Raw genomic sequence first — 22626 nt, forward strand, 5'->3', positions numbered from 1 at the left:
TGCATTGCTGCGCTCGACGATGATGTACTAAAACGAGAAATAGGTTTTTGGAAATTGCTTTCTTTTGTAGAAAAAACCGTGACGAGGAAACAAAGCAGCATAAATGATTGCACATTCTACTGACAACTAAGCGTAAAAATCCGTCACAATTAAAAATTAGAATCTGTGATCTCTCATGAATTGTAAAATGATGCCATTTGGACCATCAAGATCTGAACTGAAGAAATACAGAACTCATTACATGGTCATGTAATACTTATACTGCGGTTCAGATCAGCTGCAAATCTGCAGAGTAAGTGTTTGCTGCTTCCTTATGATCCTTGTTTTTCAGATACGATAGTAGCAGCAAGGTAGTAGTTCTTCTTTTAGGGTCCGGAAGACTGTCATTCTGCGTCCACAAATCTTATGAGCCCTAAAAATTTAATACTTTGAGAACGTTTCTGTGATATTACAGACTCCGACGACCAGGTTTAAACTTTTCTTATGGTCACATCTTCACTATTAGAAATGTATACATACATTATTGTCTGATGTGCATGCACTTAGTTTGTTTAAAAGATGAATAAAAAATCGGTATCCAAAAGACAAGCAGTGCTTAACAGACGTAAGCATTTTGACAAAGCCGGCAGATCGATTCATGCAATTAGCCATGTTCAAGGTAAGTGCCCAATAGACAGATGGCACTTGTTGACACTATCCATCAAACATCGTATATATATATACATATTTCTAATGACATGACATCCATAATACCAAGTTCATCGCAGTGCTACTACCTTGTTTGTTTCTTTAATAAATGTTTCTGTCCGGTAGGATTGTAATAATAATATGCCGTATGGCTACTGGGATCGAGTACTGACTGGCCAGTTTGCCACTGTAATCGCTGTCATAATACACGTACCGGCAAAGTTTAATGCTGACAAACGCACTGGTCAGACGGTCTGACGTATGTTGAGTTGTGGCGTATGTACAAACTGGTATACGGGTGCAATCTTGGACAACTTCATGCCATCCTTAATAGTGCTCAATTTAAAGTGTTGATCGAGACCACTTTAGTGTTGGGACGAAGAGGTTTTTTTTCGCCAGTCTATATATCAATACGATTATACACCATTGAACTGTCCACAGTCCGAGTGGACCGGAAGGAAATTTGATCATTTGGCGTTGACAGAAGTTGGCATGATGTGCCGGCGCGCAGTGCATCTGTAGTATATGTGTGTGCTGATATGGTCGATGTCTCGATGACATATTTAGTGTACTTCCTGTCTCATCCCTTGTCGGCCCACTTGGCCTTCGCAGGCTGTTCCTGAGCGACAAATGTCTAACCTCAGGAAGTGGCGGATACGGTCTAAGGATGAACATTTGGATGTTCCGCTTAATACACCTAGTTAGCGTTGGATTATTATACCTGTTGCGTTATACCGCTGATGCTGCATCTCTCTCTTTAGCATTGGTAAGTTTTTGGTATCTTAGTTAACCAGCACCGGAAATATGGACAATCAGGCTTCGTGCTAATAATAGATACATCTGGTTAAATGAAGAATAACCGAACGTAAATCAGCCATTGCAAAAGGATTGCATTGCCATTCACTTCTGAGCGTCATCTGAGTAAATTTACCGTTCATTAGTTGACCTATTACGTATGTAGCAAGACAACGTAATATTTGCTCGGTCGGAGATCTCATCGATATCACCGAGGTTTATGAGGTTTCCCTACAATAAACGTACGACAAGACACAACAGAGTTCAAAATGCAGTTAAGGTTTTTGGATGACGATTTGCGCTAAAGAAGCCTTCCGCACATTACTTAAGCGCTCTTCGTCGCTCATATCTTTATACCTGACAGAACGTTGCTGCTGTTTGTTGTTTAGAAAACGAATATTGGCTGCACTGTGGGAAGACACTGCATTAAATTGGCTGATCGGGAAGACATTGTTATAACTTGCCGTAACGAAGAACATGTAGTATTGTTGAACCATAATTGTTTCTTTTCAAAGCAAAAATAGACGCCAAATTTTCCCTGCAGAGCACTGAAGTCTTGGGTGCCTTTACAATAGTGCGGTGATAAACTCTGTTAAGTCGTTTATGATGAGACGCTATTAGTTTATAATCGATTAATCCCGTCCAATTACAGACCTTGTATTAAAAAATAATCGGTTATGCGGTTAATAATAGCCTTATGCGGTTCGTTTCAACGGTCACGCCCGGTCAAGTTTCTGCCATTGTCGGTATTCATGCTGCACGTGCTGAACAATACACGCAGGTTTTAAATGGTATAGTATCATTTTGGACCATTGTTTACATCATGCCGGTATTACGTAACGCAGTTTTGCCTGAGTATATACAGTACGTACAAAATTGCCTAACCGTTACTAATTGTGCTAATAAGTTACGTCGGTGTTTTGCTTGTAGAAATATTTGCAACGCTTTGGATACATCGACCATGATACAAATGGTGGACTGGCCGCCCAAGTGTATCGGGAAGATTTCATTGCGGCTATTCGGGTCTTTCAGCGTTTCAGTGGTTTGCACGTTACCGGTAAGATACACTATGAATTAGTAAGATGTTAGTTCAGTTAATTCAGCCGAAGTTCCGGTTGCAAGATCATTTTTTGTGAGCCATGAAAAACTACAAATTGTGGCCGCATAACTGCAGATATTCAGCGCGCTCACAGTGTGCAAGGCATATGTCCACAGTCCAGTATCGACCATTACTGAGCGAAAAAAACCAGTAGTGGAACGGAAATACGGCAACTGTAGAAAAGCTGTGATGTTCACAATGCAGAGGCAATGTACCGTTATTGACTAAGTGACTGGCTCTTCAACTCTTAATTGGGCTGGGTACTTCTGTCTTTGACCATCCACGGCGCGCACACAAGATGTTATCCCTGCGAGCAGCCGGCGGCGCACTTGCTTGACTTCGGTGACGACATTCCAAGGTCAAGATTGTATGTCATCTTCTTTGTCGGCTGTGTTTGCTGGACAAATAACATAACATCAATATTATAATTCCGGTCCGTTGCCATTTCGTAACTCAGCTGGCTTCTTTGTATCCAACACTATCCATAGAAATGTGGTTGTAATTTTGGTTCAGATTATGCATACCAACCGGAATTGTCCGTCATAACCTGCATTAAATGCACTCGCCAGTTGGCTGTTTGAATAGTCGCCCAAAAAAACAATTCGTATAACTGTTCTCAGACAAAACAAAATTGTCATGGCTTACTTGTACTTCAGTTTTGAATTACGTCATTCTACCTTTTTCCCACTGCAACGAAAACACAGAAAGAAAATGGTAAAACCGCAATAATGAGTTAGCGGCAGGCGGTCGAACACATTTATTGTTAAGAGATACGTGACGGATGTGTATCCTAACAGTTTTATGCAAACGACATTGTTATGGCATCGGCATTTATAATGTTGCGCTTAACAAATGATTTTTGTAATAAAATATATAAATACAAATACTATAGAATAAATTCACCGAAAATTTAATGTAGTATTTAATGTAGTAGTAGTAATTTAATTTAATGTAGTACAGTCGAGATTTGTGTATACAGGTAGAATGGACGGACAGACACTCAAACGGATGAGGACTCCACGCTGCGGAAATCCTGACCCGGTGCATAAGGGTTTCGGTTCAAGAGCGTTTATACTCCAAGGTGCGCAATGTGCATATTGTTTATTAACAACTAGTACATCATCCATTACTGCCTACAGTAAGCCGCAAATAAATGTATAACCTGCTCTATATTTCCGTATGCATTTCCGATACAGGTAGTAAATGGGATAAACTGGATCTCACATTTAAGATTGGCCAATATTCAAGGACGCTGAGTAGGAAAGCGGTAGATGAAATTATTGGGAAGGCTTTTGCAGTACGTTCCTTCGAATTCTGTAACTGTGCGTGTGTTTTACTAAAGTCTGCCAATAAGTAAGCATTTTCATCCTGGATTTTTAGTACTGGTCAAAGCCGTCCGGTTTGACTTTTACACAAGTGGACAGCGGGCCTGCCGACATTGTAATATTGTTTGCACGCGGAGAGCACGGCGATTTAAGCCCCTTTGATGGACCTCAAGGCGTAAGCTATATTTGGAAAAAATATTGATAGCAGTGATTTGCATATGCATCCAAATAGGTGCTGGCACATGCATTTTTTCCTGATTTCGGAGGGGACACCCATTTTGACGATTCCGAACGGTGGACACAGAGCGCCCGGAACGGTGTGAATCTACTGCAAGTAGCGGTGCACGAACTGGGCCACGCCCTCGGCCTGGACCATTCGGATGTGGCCGCAGCTGTGATGGCGCCGTTCTACGATGGCTTTAATCCGAAATTCGAGCTGCACTCCGACGACATAGCGGCGATCCGGCGATTGTATCCGCTTCGCGAAGGCACAACCGGCGCCACGGAATCCTCATCCGAAACCGATGACCTTAGCACACCACCGGCGTTCACCCTCCCGTCGACACGACATCCGTTCCGAACGCGATTCACCACGGTGCGGCCAACTACATCAACTCTGACCTCGGATACGGATGCGGTGCCCCTGGATCCCGATAACGAATCGGTCTTCACGGCACCGCCGCCCAGCACGACCACCCGCTTGCCGCCGGTGTACACGACAAAAAGCTGGATCTGGCCCAGCCGAGAGACGGCCACCCGAGCAACCACAACTGCCACGACGGCGGTATATTTTGAGGGTATGGATCACGAAATGCTGGATGATGCTGAGATGAGCACCAGCACACTTCCGGTAACGACCACCACAACGACACAGTCGACGACAACACCAACGACAACGGAGCGGTCAACAACGACACCCGCTAAACCGAAATTCATTACCACAAATCCCCCGCCCACTCGACGCCCCACCGTATTAACGACGGCCAGAGTAAATGCCACTGTGACGAGCAGCCACAACGCGACATCATCCGATCAGCCAGCCGCACCGGATCTCTGTGATCCGCATTTCGTAATCGATGCGACCACCACATACGAGGGAGTTGGATACATGTTTAGCGGTAAGCCACCAAGACTACAGTGGCTATCCGTCTCATAAGGATAATCCTCTATTAAATAGCATCCTCGGTGTATGTAAATAGGGGATTACTACTGGACAATCAGTGCCATGGGTGAGGTGCTGCTTCCGGGTCGGCGGATAGCGGCGGATTGGGGCGGTCTGCCGGGTAAATTAGACGCGGCGCTCACGCCGTCATGGGCTGGCGGACGGACGTACTTCTTTAAGGTGCGCGCATTTCCGTATAAGAGAGATTGATTGCCGGTATAATCTAATTAAATGAGACTGAGCTGATTATCGGCATGTGCCGCGTCGAGTCTTGGCTCAACACACTTCAGTATAAATTTATATAGGGTTCGTGGTACTGGCGCGTACAAGACCGGAAAATTGATTCCGGCTATCCTAAACTGATTCGCGCCAGCTGGGGAGGCGTGCCTGACGATCTCGATGCGGCGTTTCAGTGGGGGAAAAATTCGCGGACCTACTTTGTCAAAGGTATGAGAAAACTTAATTTGTGTATCGCATGCCTGTACTATCCTAATGGACTGACCAATGTTTTGGACACTTGTATACGGTATGTATGTAACCCGGTTACTTACATTCAGGGAACCAAATCTGGTCGTTCGATCGAACCAAACTGCCACCTGTTCGCGGACCTAAACCGCTTCCAGTCGACCGTGGCTTCCCGCAGCACATTGACGCGGCGTTCCGCTCATCCAACGGACGCACTTACTTGTTCAGTAAAGACAAATACTACGCTATGAGCACATGGAGTTTCTTAGTAAGCACTCGAAATTATCACTTAACATTTGTTTTGTAGGTAGCGAAACAGTTGCATTAATAATTAAAACCAGATAGTTCAAATTAGGCAAGCTGGTACAAACAGATTTTTTTATTAGGCGTATGCAGTATCGACATGCAGCTTCGATTATTTATATAATCATTGTACTACAAAATAATTTCGTAGGATTTCCCATAAATACTAAACGCATGGCTTTTGAAAAACATTTTGATTGCTGAGAAGCGCAAATCGTAAGGCACTGATTTCAAACTAATTGTAAGGTCATGTCCGGGAACAAATTTGACTCGTTCATTTAACAAAACGAAATCCGTCGAACTATATGTATGTGCCCATAAATTCAATGCGTGAACGTTGCAAAATACATTCTAGTAAATAAGTGGCATCGTTTACTGCGTCAGAAACTGTGGTTTGACTTAGGTGAGCCGGTACTATCCTCAACCAACAGCACCGCGGTGGTTTGGATGCGGATCGTTATCAGAAGAACCGAAAGACCACCTGCTGTATGATCCACAGAGGGAGGACATCGAATCCCAAAAGAATTCTACATTTGCTCAGTTGAACACATTGAAATTGTCTATGTATCCTATGCCTTGAATTCCGCCACAAACAATCTTCTACTGCAGTTTTGTAACATCCTTTTTCTCGATGATTGCCTAAACAATAAATTATGCTGGCATGAACAGACGGAAAACAAGATGTGATGCGGAACACAGTTTACAAAAGATTGAGTTTCCTCTGACGATGTTTGCTAAACTTAAACTGTTAACTTGCATCCATTCTGTTGTGAATAATGTGTGAATACACGTCGTACGATTCATGTTGGCGTTAAGTCGGTTCTGTTCGTTTATATGTAGGTGAACATAATTTGCACGACAGCCATTTTGGCAGAGTAAAGTAATAAATTTTCAAATCGATTGTGTTGAGGGGTCAAAGTAGTCCCGCTGCTTTATGGAACCAACATGTTTTGAGGATTTTGTGTACTGTAGGTCACATAATATTATACGTCCATAATAACTTTAAACAATGGCTGGTTTGGCACGCTTTTGCGCATTGTGGATTATACTTTTGGTATTGCCTGGATTTATTAGAGCGGACGATATTGCCAGTGCGAAAAATTATTTGAAAAAATACGGATATATAGATATCGCGTCAAGTCGCAGCGCCAATCAAGTGACCTTTGATTCGGCAGTAAAACGATTCCAGGATTTTGCTGGACTACCGGCTACAGGTAATTCAGTATAGCATGCATTGTTATTACTTTATCCGGTACATTATTTTACCATTTTAAGCAGAACGTAACTATACAGTTTGCGTGGTTAGATTCATTTTTTTTAAATAATAAATATTCATTAGGTATACTGGATGCAAATACTTTAGCCAAAATGGCCCAACCACGATGTGGCGTAAAAGATGTAGTGCCAACCCCTCGTGTTCTCCTTCGTCGCTTTCGTCGGCAGTTACCTGGCCTGGATTTTGGAAAATGGGAGAACAATCACCTGACATACCGTGTCATTCATCATCCGACTAGCATGACGAAAGACTTAACTGATAAGGAGATCCAGCGGGCATTTCGCATGTGGACGGATGTGGCCAACTTGACAATCACCCAAGTGGATGAGCGTACCTTAAACGCCGACATGGACGTTATGTTTGTACAGGGCGATCACGGTATATACTTGCAGTTTATTGGTTATTTAAGTTAAGTTATATTATGAAATTGTGCTTTTCTAGGTGACCATGAGCCGTTCGACGGGCCACGCGGAATGTTGGGTCACGCATTTTTTCCTCCTGTAAGAAATTTTGCAAGCGTAATAAGAGAAAAAAAATTTTCCTGGCATTTCTTTAGGTTTAAGCACTCGTAATAATTTCGTTCTGTTAGCGTGCTCAGAACTTTAACAACTCTGTCGGTGATCAAGTATTGTCCACTCCATATTGTTAGTTTGGAGGAAATACCCACTTTGACGACGCCGAAGACTGGACTTCCAACCGTACGGATGGAGTCAACCTGTTTCAAGTGGCCACACATGAATTCGGCCACGCCTTGGGCCTTGGCCATTCGAAAAATCAGCAAGCTTTAATGGCACCCTTTTATCAACCCTTTTCAGACAGTTTTTCCCTGCAAAACGAAGACGTTTTGCAAATTCGGCGCTTATACGGAGAGCGCACGCTGGCCGCCGATGACGTCCTCCCGGAAAATTATAAAGGGCCTATGTTGAGTTCACCTTTGGCCACGACAGCGCCACCGGAAGTTGTTGGCACTTTTCCCAAACCAACCGAACAACCCCAAACTACCGTCACCGAAACCACTACCAACGGTACCAGCGTGAAGCCGCAAACGCGGTGGTTTTTTGAAGGTAGTCCGACGGTCCCGTACTACCCAGGGGGCGGTACTTACGGATACAGCAGCTATACATACCCCGCGACTTACGACTACGGATATTACTCGCATCCGCCCAATTACTATCCATACGCACCGGATTATGGCTACAACTATCCCGGGTATCCGTCGTATTATACTTATCCTCCCGCACAGGTGCCGCTATATCCAGTTTACCCCTCCTACCAGACGACCACATCAGCTCCGGACACGACCAAAAGTCCCGTGATAATTTATCTATCGCCATCGCCATCTCCGGTGTATCCACCTTATGTTATCTTATCGCCATCCCCCGCTCCGGCGCCGGCACCAACCCCAGCACCGACACCGGCACCGACTACCCCGCCTCCAACTACCACGACGACGACCACCACTACCACCCGGCCGCCAACGACGGCGCCGGCACCGCCAGCAACTTTCATCTATTTCCCCGGCTCCGGTTACGGGAATTTCGGGCAATATGTAGCCGGTTATCCGGTGGCGGGTGGTTACGGTGGGATTAACGTTGTGGCAGGCGTCCCGAACGGCGTGACAAGCGGCACAACGGTGGTGACCGGTGTCCCCGTAGGCGCGACCACCGTGGTGCAAGGTGTCCCAGCGGGCGCGGTTATCCAGGGTACACCCACCGGTGTTATCCAAGCCACGCCGGGAGCGACAATTATACAAGGCACACCCAGCGGAATTGTCCAGGCGACACCGGCGGGCACCATCATCCAGGGCACGCCTAGCGGTAACGTTCAAGTGACGCCAGGGGGGACGATCGTGCAAGGCACACCGCTCGCACAGACGACAGCCGGGCAGCTGATCCAGGGTCTGCCGTCCATCCCGGTGTTCCGGGGGCCGGGATCCACTGTGCCGATGTCCATGCAGATAACGATCCCGCCCAAGAGCATTGGTATCGAGGATCCCAACGGTGTCATGGGCAGGCAGACGGATATGAGCAGTTTACCGGCGTCCGCATCGGAAGATGCTGCCCATGTGAAATTCGATGACGATGACAGTCAGAATCACTTGACCGAAGATCCGTCGGCCGACAGTGAAGTCAACACACGTGCTGATTTATGCGGTATTGATACACCCGATGCCGTCGTGGCGGTTGGGCATGGCAATACTCTTATTTTCAAAGGTGCGACTAATTGCGTTAATTGGTACTAATTTTAAAAACATAATTACTAAGCAATACTGCAAGGAATTCGAGATTTGTGCTACAGGACTCCACTAGCTCGCTTTCGTGAACATAAATCCTCAAGCCACCGCTAAAAATAAACCGATTTTCTAAAAACGTTTGGAAGCCTGATACTATCTTTGACTTTTATAAATTACAACAATGATCCTAATTTATAAGTCTGACCGTCTATGTTTATCTGTTATCGTAGAATAGGTAAGAATACCGTATACAGTAGGCTTACAATTAATGTTGCAGCAACAGGTACTTACAAGTCAGTAGCAACTTACTGTACATTAACTCATTCATCATCACCATAACTGTACATCACCATCATCAAAAATAATTTTGATTATTTAGGTCCATTTTATTGGGTGATGGACAAGACGTGGATGCCCGGTCCCCAACGTCCAGTGAGAGAACTATCTCCATCGCTGGACCACGTCGACGCGGCATACTACAAACCCAACCCGGAACAGACAAGCTACATGCTACTTTTTTCCGGTACATCGTATTACAAATTCGAAGTGAAGGGTAACGAGTTGCATCCAGTGCCGGGCTATCCCAAGCTGATTTCCCAAGGTTTTCCCGGCATGCCGGATTTGCCGATTGACGAAGTCATTAAAAGAGGCGCTCAACTGTGGTTTTTCCGCAATCAGGAGGTGACCATCTATAGTCCAGAGAAGTTTCCGCCCATCGATCCCGCAACCGGTTTTCTGAAGATCAGCGATCTGGATGGTTTCCCCGAGCGGGTGACAGCGTCCGTCGTTGATGAAGATGAGCAGCGGGGATCGTTTGTGTTTCACAATCGCGCGGCCTACAGATTGTCCAGAACAGACAGTAATGTTAAATTACGCGCAAGCGCAAGGCGGTTCCCAAGAACGGTGAAAGAGTGGCTAAAGTGTGCGCATTTTAAGCGCTGGCGTTTTTAGCTACAAAAACTTAGCTGTTTTTCTATATACAAGGTATATCTTTGTAGATTAATTCAGCAACATTTTGTAATATCTCTATTACTTAATAAACTTTGCGATGGTATAATTATTATTGTTGCAGTCGATTGCGAATGCAGTATGCATGTCCGATTCAACAGGTTTTTATACACGATGATGAATGATGCATCATATTCAAGGGCATTTACCAACCACAAAACCGCAAGTATTTTACAAGAGTCTATAAAACTGAATTGCGAGCTACGCGGAACTTTCCATATTCTACTGTTTAATGTTACAGTTTACTACGCCCATTTTTGGCAGTGCGAAGCATATACGCAAAGCAAGCATGCATCGTAAGCAGCTAAAAAAACTGGTATTTACTAAAATAATAATTATTTTCATTTGTTTTTATTTTCCTTCTGTTTTCTGCTCATAGCTCAATTCCAGGCAAGTGAATTTTCCATAGGCTTTTTGTCGTCACGTGCATCAACATCACAGCTATGTCAAAGTCAGTTTTTATCAAGTCAATATAAAAAATCAAAGGCGTACTATAAATGCTGCCATAGATTAGTCACTAGTGCACAACCATTCAGTACTATTTACTGAATCTTGACATTGATCTCTCCGCACAAAAGAACCAGGCTGTTATCACCAATAAGCTGCACTTGCAGAGGGAATGGAATAAAGATCTGCAAAACGACAACATCATTTGCACCATAAACCTGACAACGTGCTCCGCATTCACCCTTCACCCATACTCAAATCAAAATCAATTAGAAACTGATCCGAAAACTCACCGGAGGAACGTCTTGCGGAACCTGCACCTGCTCGGTGGGTTCGTATTTGGTTCCGGGCGTCAAAGGGCATTTAGTGTTGGGCAGCTCACAGGCATCCGGCTGGGGCAGCGCCAAGGGGATAGTCTCACCGAAAATGACGGCGGAGGCTTGGAAGGTGGCGTTAGCCGATTTCACCTGTTAAAAACTATGCGTATACAACACTGATAACACGCAGCTGTAATGTCCACTGATAATAATTGTAGAAAAACGGGCATACAGCCATATAAATCCATACATGCCTGGCTCAAACAAATACTTAATACTGCTGTAAACGGTAAACCTCATACGATATTACGATATCTGTAGGCCTGATCTGACTGTACTGAAAACAGATACTGCTGGACATGCAACAGTTGGTGACGTACCGAGGCCTGGAAATCAACCTCCACGGATACGGTATCACCGCGCTTGAACGTGCACGGTTCCTTATCGCAGGGAGTAATGATTACTTGCTGAATTTGACCACCCTTCGAGCCTAAGTTAAACAGCGAAAACGGATTAACGGAATCAAGTAAGTACAACGAACACCATGTGGCAATGAACTGTCCACGAAAAACTTCGTGCAATGATCGTATGTACTCGTGACAACCACATAAGCTGAAACTGTTCCGAACTTTTTAACAACAAATACTTATTAGCGTGCGGCTGAATATGTTTTGCAAAAAAGTAAAAATTTGCTTCTATTAACTTCTCCTTCACTAACCACAGTCCTTAAAGTGGACGCTCTTCCCGTAGACCGACGCCAGGCAAACCGCAGCAATAAGGAGCAGGACCTTCATTTTCGTACCGATTCACGTGATAACTGAAACTTCTAACGTTCCACAACACAGCAATCTGATTTAGAGTCCTCCTGTACAGCAGCGCTTGTGCAGTTCGTGCAGTTTTATACGGCTCGCCTGATCAAGTCAGCGACTCCTAGGCATGTACTGTGGCTGGAGATTCGAATGTTGCACGCAACTGAACGATAACAAAAGAGTTTGTCAAAACAGCCGATAAGCATATCGCAAGATTCGTCGTCTTTATCAAGCACACTCAAACCACTATTATGCTCACAGCAATGTACAGAGCTGTAGATAATGGGATAGAGTTATCCAAGCTTCTGCTTCTGAAAGAAATCCTCTAACCCATGTCGACAAGTTATGTAAAAGCAAAAAGACAACTATAATTAGTATTAAACCCAGACAAAACTAATCATTGTCCACAGGAAAACAAAAATCTGTTTCTATACTCAAAATCTATCGCCTTCTACAGTACATGTTTGTCAATAGAGTATAAACTATAAAGTAATAATTATTTCTGCAGTGTGTTTGCGCACAGAATACCGATGCATGCCAACTGTGCATTCTGTGCATACTGTAATTGTACTATTTCTACATAACGGCCACGGGCCACTATGACTCGAAAATAGTGTTAACGTCAAGTCCAGTTTCCAAGAGCTAATCAATTAATGTTTTTCAAATATTAATGTCAATATGAAACATTAGTGTTATCAATAACAAATTTCTGTTAACATTTCTGTTAACATTTGCATTTCATTTGTCGCCACGCACAAAGCACGCGCGTGTATTTTATAATCACGTAGCGTGTAATAACACCAGTCACCAAATATATATACTTCTACTAATTATGTAGAAGATAAAAAATTTGTATCTGTACTTTATTATTATTCACAAGGTTTTGCTATCTGCAACCGTAAAAAAGCGTTATTCAGTATGAAAATTACGGATAGCACACCGCTCAAGAAGCTCCTTTTACTCTGCAGTTAGCCCTCGTCAGAAGACTGCTCGTTAATTAGATCGTTGGTTGGTAGAAATACGTTTAGAACACGAATAGCTTATGGTTCGTTTAATATTAATCATCGTTACGATAAAAGCCTAAATTAATAATTTAAGAATATTGTAAGGTCCACTGCCGTTTTGAATAACAAAATATTAAAGATTCCCGTGACACTGCAAATTCCCGATAAGGACACCCGGCTTTCTTCCACCTTCTGTTATCTTCTAGATTTGTTTGCTACATTTACGAGGTTTCACATTCTAGACAATTTACGTCATGATGCCGGGCATCAATCAGTTCAAAATTCGCTTCTTTAATAACGACTTTTCTCTATCAACAAGACATTTGTACATATTTTCGACGACTATCCAGTAGCCATCACATAAAAACGTTACAAATAAATAAAAGTCTTCAAATGCAGAACAGGACTGTGCACATCTCTGCGACATTGCTGCACAAAAACTCCCGGTTAACCACAGAAAGTTAATTTATGTCAAAACAACGAAGTTAAAATTATGTATAAAATATCAATTGGTCCAGACCCGCGGACGGCAATGAGCGCGCCAGATTCAAGTACACATAGTGACCAGCAAATTAGCTGCCATTAATCGGCCTACTATGACAGATGCCTATTAAAGGAAGAAATTAAACTCAGCAAACGGCAACACAACAAAGTTTGGTGTAGAATCAAAGGAACAAAAGTAAAAAAATTTAAAAGCAGGGATCCAGCCGCAGAAACGATGTGTCAGCCGGCCAACCATCAAGCAACAACTGTACAGGCTACGAAAAACTACAGCACACCGTGAACGGACAACCAGTTCCCCAAGTTAACGATCAAACAGCAGACGAACGGTCAGAATTCCAAATAAGCCCCGGGATTGTGGGGAGAGATGTACAAAACTTTGGTAAAGATTAATTGTGGCAAAGGAGTATCAAAAAACGGACGGAGAACATTCACACAAACATGGAGAACAATCATAACGACACGCCAAACACCACGACGCGATATTTCATATCAGCCGGGTCAATTCAAGCGGGGTTTAACGAGACCAGGCGCAGTTGCAGTAGCCCCCGTATTAGCCAATAATAAGTATGTATAATTATCTTCACCGATTGGAGCGAACTCGGATCCATAATAGTGCTCTTGGCACATTTGCTCCGTGTGCCGTTTATGCGCCCTTTCCAAACCGACAATCCGTCGATAAATATTCTCAATTGTCATCCGCCGGGAATTGGGATCGTCGAAAGGGCGTGGCACACTTTCCCCGGTTAACTGGATCTCGATTTCCGAGTCACAGTTCGCTAAAAATAAACATCCGGTTGCACAATGGTGTTACGTGTCTTCATTTGAATCAACACCCGTATTGTAACTTACAATGTTCACGATGTAAATAAGAAAGAATAATTCTCATCCAACACTCACATTGCATTTTCACCAGGCGTTCAATATTAGCGAGGAAGAGCATATGGACTTTCTCCGTTTCCCGGTCAACATCAATATCCACCGGCACCTGTTGGGCCGCGGTAACAGCACAGCAGCCAGGCTCAGCATGATCCGGTTTCCGACAGCACTGCCACACCCCGGACACGAACGCACCCGGATGGAAGACATCGCGTTTCCGCTGATTCCTCTGCACAACAAAACTGAGCGCGTCCATCCATTCGCGTGCTTCCACACAATGACTAGCTTGCATATACAACTGCCGATAAGGCTGGATGATCTGGAGCATATTCTTCATATTAAAAGAATCTTCCTGGACACACTCAGCACTCAGAATCTCGGCCACCGGGATACGACAAAGCGGTGCACTGCCACGCTCTTTAGCATAAGTCAGTTCGTGAGTTGACAGGCAAAAGTAGCGTCGGCGGAGATTTTTCAAACCAAACCGCTTGCGGCTCTGCGCTCGCTTGGTCAGATATCTAGAAACCAACATGCTCCATCTTGAGTTGGACGCTTTGTCCACTTCAAAAGTGGAAAAAGCATACCCTTCCTTGAGCTTCACGGGGAATGTGCAATGGATGAGATTGGCGGAGGAGACAGTCTCCAGGAAGCGCTTCATCTGACTGAGATACGGATCCGTGCAGAAACGCTCAAACACCGGTGCCATGTACGGCTCTTTAAATAAAATCTGAATAACAAAACAAAGGTATTAGCAACTTGATTTCGCTAGACATAAACGTCCAATTTCGTCAAAACTATTTTTCCAAAATCGCAATTTGAAAAGACGCATGTTATTATGAACAGCCCAACGGCATGCGTTAATGATTTAAATCACCTTGTTGTTTTCATTGCTTAGGCAATTGCCCACACTCTGCACTGTCTTAGAAATCAGGGTGAGCGTGCGCGACACATTGGACGGACATCCTCCTTCCTTTCGCAGAGCAAACAATTTTGGTCCAAGAATAGCCGGAGCAAAGAATCTGAGCAAAATGAATCCCGCAATCACGGAATACTGAATTTCCGGTCGGTTGGGATATTTAGCCACGGCACAGCGTTTTAATTCGGCAAGAATTTCTGAGATCAATACAGGGCAGGAAAGTGCAGACTGGGTGATTGCATCTAGTATCTGCTTAATGTAGCCAACCAAATTTTCCTGCAGCAAAGCATTACGTTAAACAGAAAATCAGTACAGCGTCAGTAAATGAAACAACAAAACATTCATCGGAGTAGAATTTCAGCACGCTCTCAAACAATGCAATTAAACACTGCACAATTAAAAATAAGAAGCTGAATTTGTTTTCTAACTTGAACTTCGTCTAAAAAATTGTCATGGATTCCCACATTAGTACTAACTGACAATTTAAGAAGATTGCATTTTGACCTATCTAACACGCAATGAATAACAGTTTCCGCTTAAAGCCGCTGTCACCGCTCACGCTGTTTTTAGAAACTTTATTCATTAGATCTGATCATCCACAACGAATGACATCGTATCAAAGGAATCGCTAGCGTGAATAAATTTTTCAAGAAGCAATTGGCTCAGGCGAGAGCGCCGATATGATCACAAAAACATTTTTGCCTTGTTATCGAACGTGTCTATTATTCGCGGGCACGTCTCCTCTTTCATCCAACAAGTTTGGCTCGCCTCACTACAAAAACCGGCCTTTTTCTCGCTCTGAATAGATAACTGAATAGCTGATAAGTCGACATAATCAAGATGTGACACAAGCGGAAATAACTGTTCAAAAGCCGGCCCCTGAGTGTCTGATCAAGTGCGCGCAACCGATCGCATTACAGACGCATATGCCGTCCCAAAAATAGCCCGATATCTAGGTCAAAAAGAGCAACGTAAACTTCTTCCAAACTTACCAAATTAGCCGTCAAATCATTAGGATCGGTCATCTTGCTGACATCGATTTCGCAGCACTTATTTTCTGCATGGATTTTATCGATTATCTGCAAGCAAACAAAATTTTTACCGTAAACCTTGGTGTGCTAATCAGTCACATGCAGCATACATACTATTGTGCAATGATATCAAAATACTTATGCAAATATCAACAATCATACGGTCGGCGAGTTTAAAGTTAAACACCAAACAGCCAGAGATAGGACCAGCAGCAGGAGATTGTGTTATACAATTTACACCACTTGCCTCTTTTAAAACGGCCTGCAAATAGAAACGGCCAACCAGCTTCATCAGTTCATCGACGCACTTTGAGAGGAGCGTGTTACCACGGAATAAAGTATTCACATCGCTAAAAATAAACACACAAGTTAGCGATGACTACCAAATAAAGACGCAACATATGTTTAACAGCTTTTATGTAATTTTGACCACAATGCCATTTGGTCTACTTACATGCCTGTGAGCGCGTAAATCAACAGCCAAAATAAGCAAACTTAAACAATGATAATGGCGTGAAATTCCGGTGCCGCATCATTGTTTACGGATACTTTTGTGATACATTTAATACTACTGGTTTATAATATACTATTTCTGTCTCAGTCAACCCCGACCGAAAGGCGTTGGCACACATTATCATGATTTTTTTTACAAAACGTAGTAATAAAGATTTTCGTAAAATTACAGCTTCTAGTTTACAATTTGTTCATAACTCGAAACCGCAATGCTCTAGTCTTCAGAATCCATAAAAATATCTTCTTTTAGGCTACGCTAACGATGTATCACGCAATAACGAATCTTTATGACACATACACAAGCCGTTAATCAGGGAGCGGCCTGCAATGATGCGCAACGCCGCAAAGGATAATGGTTACAGTGCGCTAGTAAAAATAACACTTACGAGATGACATTCATTTCCAGCTGTGCCAAACTTCTTATGAGGTCCGGTAACTTGTCGTGGTGAAGAAAAATACGGACGATCGGCTTGGCCACATCCAGTTTATCATCACATAATTCCCCCAGAATATACACAGCACTGGATGTGATGGGATCAAAGGACGCTGACTCTAAGAGCAGCTGACGTAAAGGTTCGTAGCACTCCGAGGAGATGATCTCGTCCGAGCTGTAGCGGATACTAAGTCGAATAGCACCACCCTTCTCCAAAACATTTGTACTTCTCGATTGATCCCTTGGCTGGAGAAAGTACCTACCAATTAAAAGAACGATAAGATGCCAGCTGGCCAGAGTTAATGCCTGGTGAAAAAAAAAAACAACTCACCAAAAATACCTATACCACATAAAACTATTTTGCGATTGCCATACCTAATATATTTAGTGACCTTTTATTGTAAAATGATAGTAACAATGATAGTACATGGTATTAAGTTCTTAAAACCGGAAACAGTAATATCCGATACACTTATCCGCTGTAACCATCGCATCTCATTACAGCAGTATAAAATTCATAAATAATTCTGAATAAATATTTTAAATTTATGGTTAGGGACCAAAACCAGTCTTGGTGCTGTGATATGGTTCCTTTCGCTCATCAAACACGAGTAGCCCATCAACCCATCAAATCCCCATCAATTAACGACCCATCAATTAAAAACTGCAATAAAAGATTTTCTCACTTTCACGTAACTACAATTTATTTTACAATCACGCTTATGACGAGAGCCCTTCACAGATACTGCAACAACACTACCGGTTTTTTTATGAATGAGCATACGCTCCTGTTGTACTTGTGAATGATGGGGGTAATCAAAATATCAGCGTCATTTCAGTCAGCAGTTAAAGTTTGTACCCTTTACATGTCAGACGGAACTACGCAGGTGGAAATAACTGCCGAATCAGCCCCGGTAACAGAAAGCGACATCACCAAAAGTCGAAAAAACAGCCGGCATAAATGCTGCTGCCAAAATGAATTTTTTAACCACTTATCCATTCAGAAACCTGTTTGTTCGTCCCTTAACTCAAGACAACTACAACTGATTCCGCTTTGTTGTAAGTTTAATTTTAAAAAAACGATAAAACGTTAAAACTCTGAGCCTGCTGTATTACCCCTTTTCGTTGTGTTGCTCGTCCATGAAATTAAAGCACATTAATCCTTCAGTCCACAAAGTAAGAAGTGTTCAGCTATTACATTAAGGATAACTGGCACTTATAACAACCTGGTTTGAGTGGATCAGTGGTTTATCATAAATAGTTGTGAAGATTTCTTTCGTATCAAGCTGAAGCCCAAGTGGAAAATGCAGATCGTAGCTTTGATTTTTGACACTGAATAGTTGAAGGTTTATCGAAAATTACGCATAAAATACGTTGCAAATTAACAGAATATTAACGTACAGTAATTATATTCCCGCATGTACTTCATAAAATTTTGAAAATCGGTCGGTAATAACCGTTCGTTTAAACTTCTTACCACGCTTTGTGGTGGGGCGCATCCAGTCCGTTGAGCGGTATGCGAATTTCCCCGAGAAACACATGCCCCCACACCCCCACCGATTCATGCCATACGCAGATGCGGATTTCCGCTTTATCGTAATCCAACATTGACTCCGGGAAGTAGAAGGTTTCATCGAAACGGGGTACTGTAGTCTTTCTCCACACTTTGGTTTTGAACATGAGAGGTGTGGCATCTTTGCTGTTGGGATGATGTTCCACGCTGACCAGCGCAAAAGGATCGCAGGTGTTCTTGACAATGGTCAAGTCAGCACACTCCTTTAGCCTATAAAATGAAAAATCGGCGTTCAGAATATGGGTGTGGACAGTTTAGTGAACAGGTAGCACACATTACCCTAGTGTCTGCGAAGGAATACAAAAAGCTGCTGAAATTTTAATAAGGATACCCATAGCAAAAGAGGAAAAAAAGGGCACAGTTGTCATTAATCTTTTACACCTGGCGTAAACAGCGGCGTTAAAATCCAGTTCATCTCCATTGCCAGGATGATTAATTGGATCAAAGTAAACCGCAACATGCGCCACACCCTCAATCAATATGCTACAACTGCTGCCGGTCTGGACATCAGCAAAATTACGCATGCGAATATCCTATGTCGCTCCATTCACAAAACATCACTTGACACACTGTCACGATAGACGAGAAAAGCGGCGCACCCAAGGGGTTGCATTAGTCTCCAATTATACGACCATATGCATGGAACAATACCATACGACTAAAAGGGCACCTACAGATGTATGTATCAGACAGAAAATATTGTTGGTGAATACGAAGGAAGAAATATCAAAAGTGACATAGTATAAACATGTATGCAAAATTGCAAACAAAAGGCGCGCTATGCATTCAGAAATACGTGTAAGTAATGCGACATTCTCCCATCAGTTTTACCGGCTTAAAATGTCAATGAAATTTAAAAGTACACGTACGCATTCATCAACCGGCAGCCACATCTGTAGTGACAGGGCAGGTTAAAAGAAAATTTTACGACAAGTGAAATGATCTCGAAGCGAAAGTGACAAGGTCAGAAAAACACTAAACAGGATCATGTATCGAAAATACTACGTCACACTCCACATTGAAGCCGGCAATCTACCACTATCCCACATTATGGAATACTTATTAATGCCTCCGCTAACCAGCCAGAAAAACTACGTCACACTACCGGTCAAGCCAGTACTGTTGGTTTATTCTTTATTGCTTTGCATCGCATATGACGTTTCAAATTATCATTTCAGTTACACATCCTAAACGATCGCAAACTTATGACTATTGCCGGTCTTCAAAAATGTAAAATCTTGATAAAAGAAAATAATATTGGATCAAAGCTTACAGTTAGGAAAATTCTGCCTCTACGTAAATAATGCGGAGCAGCGTTACAAAAAGCAGTGACCACATCCGCTATGCCGCTTTTCGTTGCAAGTGACAAGCTTACAGCGAATCATCTAATTAATATAACAATGACGCATTTGTGTATTAATGTGCTGCACCTTCGGCAAAAAACGTCAGTTACTCGCCTATTACATGTGTACCAACCACCAGCTACTATGCACAACGATCGTAAGTTGTAAAATTATTGTAAGTAGCATTGTACACATCTGCAGGCGCTCCTGTGATACCAACGAATGATAAATTTAGCTTATTGTATTGAAAGAAAAGCAATTATCCGCATCTGCATGCAGGAAATCAGATCGCACAGGAAAATTAGGCCAGGAAGATCGGGATTAGCCTCGTAAATGCTGTCTGATTAATAGTGATTATTACGGTGCGCACCAGTGAGATACGAATGCAACTTACGCAAAAGATAAAAAAGAAGAGAGACTTTCAATGTAAACTATCCAGAACTTTTGGAACTAAAACCGGCTGCACAGCATCGATAAAAAAAATCGATAATCTTAAAAACTGCAATTTTTAAATAAAATTTGGTATCTTGCAGTTAGTTGCTTTAAAAGATTCCCAACCCCGTAGATGAATGCGGTTTTTATATTCCAATAAAAACACTCAGTTTCAATAAAATGTGCATAACTACTGTAGCTAAAAAATTTACATGGTCTGAGCTGATTAACATATAAAGACAGAAAAGCCTGCAAAATTTTGATGTACTGTAATACTTATAGATTACCATTTAACAATTACCATTATTTTCTAAAGTTGGTTAATATTAGACGACAAAAATCCATACCCGTATACGGCAACTCTACCACGTACTGTACATCGAGGGAACAACGTGATTAAGCATGTCTGATCGATTTTACAGCCGTGTTAGGATAAGTTTTCTCGTAATCAGATAAGACAGATACGGAGCACAATGCAGCAACACACCTGACCGCTAAGGCACTGTTGACCCGGAAGACCTCCACATGGACTTTTCCTTTCACCTCGCTATCGCTGTCCACCGGCACGATGGGAAACCATTGGTCTTTCCCGTTAAATTTACACAAATCCTGCTTGGCGATGGCTACCTTGCCCAGTGCTCCGTTGATCTGACCATTAGGATTTGGATCGTTTTTATCGTAGACATATACATTTAGAAAGCGGAATTTCCGAGGAATTTCAAACTGCGTCTCCTCTCCAAAATAAGGACTGCAAAACAGATCTATGTATAATATTCACATGATGAATTTATTATGTACGTGGAAGAAAACCTGAAGCAATGTAAAAACACAGCTTTCTGTGTATTTGTTTTAAATAGATCAGAAAAGTTGTTTCTGTTAATTTTGGCAGTAGAAGTTAAGAGCAATAAAAGATTTTGGTTTTCTTTAACGCAGCTACCGGTAATTACAAAGTATTATAAATACTTCCGTTGCGCAAGCAAGTTGACAATTTTTATTACCAGTTTCAAGCTTGTGACAGCGCGTAATAAAACAAATAAAAATGCCGGTTGATTCATGCTTATTCAGCCTAGCCGTTTTTACAAAACAAAAATGCGAACGATTTCATCAGATGCTTAATGACTCACTTTTGAGAATTCTTTATAACCGATGTTGCGAAAACGGTTTCTTGGTCCAGATTAACAGTCACAAATGGACTGCGAAATTTCGGTGATCCTTGTGTGCGAGGAGGTAGATTTCGAACTTCACCTGGACAGAAAACTTATGTAAACAAAAAACAAATAAAAACATATTCCAGATCACAAAGCGCTGAAGCCTAAAAATCATAAAGTATCGCTGTCAGAAGCATTACCTATTTACCGTCAGAACTTACTTATTTTGATTTTTAGCGTCTCCTCTACGCGGACGTTATTCCCATCAGCGTATGACATTATAATAGCTGTGGCTAATTATTGTAGTCATCTATAGGATGGTACAGGGGATGATGACGGGGAACAGAAAGGGAGATCGAGATCGGGTTTACAAAACGGCTTCACCCGTAGCGACGTTGCCGTCAAGATTTCTGGTTCCAGCTCGCTTGAAATCAAAGATCTGCTAAACCTAAACTAAATCTGTTATCTCGAAGTTTGGGCAGAAAGTTCATTCTTCGTTCATCGGCATAAAAGACGTGACTCATGCTGGCAAGCGGTGATACAAAGGCACTCCCACTCCTACCAAATGGCGAGTTAACCAATCGTATGAATGAAGTGTGCTCGAGTGAATGAAGCGTACACTCACTCGTACCGGCTGCGCTGCTGCGGACGTCTGTTGCGGCATATTGCACGACATCTGGCGTTTCTCAACTGGTCTGCGGTCAAGCGTACCGAATAAATATGTGCCCGTACTCGTAGTACAACAGTACAATTATTAACAATAATCAGATAACAATTATTACAGTAGTTGTACTACGGTTATGTTACAATAATAATTGATTATAATTGTTAATATTAATCGGCCGAGTTAGTATACTTACAAATTATTGGCGAAAGCCATTTTACTAAGAAATAAGTCTGCGCCGACAGACAGTGATAGACACTACA

At 42.6% G+C, this 22626-nt stretch overlaps 4 protein-coding genes across 5 annotated transcripts; 2 read left to right on the top strand and 2 right to left on the bottom strand.

Annotated features, from left to right (window-relative positions):
- The first annotated feature begins 787 nt into the window (after window positions 1–787).
- Window positions 788–6794, top strand: LOC129591523 (50 kDa hatching enzyme-like). The gene is made up of 10 exons (XM_055487196.1): window positions 788–1453; window positions 2413–2539; window positions 3561–3662; window positions 3778–3878; window positions 3962–4081; window positions 4139–5024; window positions 5106–5248; window positions 5374–5515; window positions 5626–5801; window positions 6240–6794. Exons 1-10 carry the CDS (start codon window positions 1355–1357, stop codon window positions 6414–6416), a joined length of 2073 nt encoding a protein of 690 aa, XP_055343171.1. The 5' UTR covers window positions 788–1354; the 3' UTR covers window positions 6417–6794.
- A 51-nt stretch (window positions 6795–6845) lies between these two features.
- On the top strand, window positions 6846–10403 carry LOC129593920 (uncharacterized). The gene is made up of 5 exons (XM_055490432.1): window positions 6846–7050; window positions 7176–7490; window positions 7554–7612; window positions 7762–9325; window positions 9725–10403. Exons 1-5 carry the CDS (start codon window positions 6846–6848, stop codon window positions 10294–10296), a joined length of 2715 nt encoding a protein of 904 aa, XP_055346407.1. The 3' UTR covers window positions 10297–10403.
- Window positions 10404–10688: 285 nt separating this feature from the next.
- Window positions 10689–12357, bottom strand: LOC129596151 (NPC intracellular cholesterol transporter 2-like). Its single transcript, XM_055493347.1, has 4 exons — window positions 11836–12357; window positions 11498–11607; window positions 11094–11267; window positions 10689–10985 (listed from the first exon to the last, which is right to left on the bottom strand). Exons 1-4 carry the CDS (start codon window positions 11909–11911, stop codon window positions 10896–10898), a joined length of 450 nt encoding a protein of 149 aa, XP_055349322.1. The 5' UTR covers window positions 11912–12357; the 3' UTR covers window positions 10689–10895.
- Window positions 12358–13217: 860 nt separating this feature from the next.
- LOC129593600 (ras GTPase-activating protein 3-like) lies at window positions 13218–22176 on the bottom strand. 2 transcript variants are annotated; one of them, XM_055490009.1, is made up of 11 exons: window positions 21921–22176; window positions 21676–21796; window positions 21039–21299; window positions 18681–18986; window positions 17157–17462; window positions 16505–16607; window positions 16219–16305; window positions 15185–15502; window positions 14895–15037; window positions 14332–14828; window positions 13218–14210 (listed from the first exon to the last, which is right to left on the bottom strand). In XM_055490009.1, the coding sequence occupies exons 1-11, from the start codon at window positions 21976–21978 to the stop codon at window positions 13933–13935; spliced, it is 2478 nt and encodes an 825-aa protein (XP_055345984.1). In that variant the 5' UTR covers window positions 21979–22176; the 3' UTR covers window positions 13218–13932. The 2 variants fall into 2 exon arrangements, with proteins under 2 accessions (XP_055345984.1, XP_055345974.1); XM_055489999.1 differs by having other exon boundaries at window positions 14332–15037; window positions 21921–22175.
- Between the last annotated feature and the right edge of the window lie 450 nt (window positions 22177–22626).

The sequence above is a fragment of the Paramacrobiotus metropolitanus genome, unplaced genomic scaffold, assembly GCF_019649055.1.
Source record: "Paramacrobiotus metropolitanus isolate TYO unplaced genomic scaffold, Prichtersi_v1.0 Parri_scaffold0000003, whole genome shotgun sequence".
Lineage (NCBI taxonomy): Eukaryota > Metazoa > Tardigrada > Eutardigrada > Parachela > Macrobiotidae > Paramacrobiotus > Paramacrobiotus metropolitanus.

Excerpts from the sequence above, each read along its gene's own strand:
- LOC129591523 (XM_055487196.1), top strand. The coding sequence starts at position 1,355 with ATGAACATTTGGATGTTCCGCTTAATACACCTAGTTAGCGTTGGATTA. Across the intron at positions 3,879-3,961 it reads TTATTGGGAAGGCTTTTGCA|TACTGGTCAAAGCCGTCCGG; the intron begins GTACGTTCCTTC and ends CTGGATTTTTAG. Across the intron at positions 5,249-5,373 it reads GACGGACGTACTTCTTTAAG|GGTTCGTGGTACTGGCGCGT; the intron begins GTGCGCGCATTT and ends AAATTTATATAG.
- LOC129593920 (XM_055490432.1), top strand. The coding sequence starts at position 6,846 with ATGGCTGGTTTGGCACGCTTTTGCGCATTGTGGATTATACTTTTGGTA. Across the intron at positions 7,051-7,175 it reads TGCTGGACTACCGGCTACAG|GTATACTGGATGCAAATACT; the intron begins GTAATTCAGTAT and ends AATATTCATTAG. Across the intron at positions 7,491-7,553 it reads GTTTGTACAGGGCGATCACG|GTGACCATGAGCCGTTCGAC; the intron begins GTATATACTTGC and ends GTGCTTTTCTAG.
- LOC129596151 (XM_055493347.1), bottom strand. The coding sequence starts at position 11,911 with ATGAAGGTCCTGCTCCTTATTGCTGCGGTTTGCCTGGCGTCGGTCTAC. Across the intron at positions 11,608-11,835 it reads CGTCCACTTTAAGGACTGTG|GCTCGAAGGGTGGTCAAATT; the intron begins GTTAGTGAAGGA and ends TGTTTAACTTAG. Across the intron at positions 11,268-11,497 it reads AGGTTGATTTCCAGGCCTCG|GTGAAATCGGCTAACGCCAC; the intron begins GTACGTCACCAA and ends AGTTTTTAACAG.
- LOC129593600 (XM_055489999.1), bottom strand. The coding sequence starts at position 21,978 with ATGTCATACGCTGATGGGAATAACGTCCGCGTAGAGGAGACGCTAAAA. Across the intron at positions 21,797-21,920 it reads GACGCTAAAAATCAAAATAA|GTGAAGTTCGAAATCTACCT; the intron begins GTAAGTTCTGAC and ends TTTTCTGTCCAG. Across the intron at positions 18,987-21,038 it reads AACAGTGCCTTAGCGGTCAG|GCTAAAGGAGTGTGCTGACT; the intron begins GTGTGTTGCTGC and ends TTCATTTTATAG.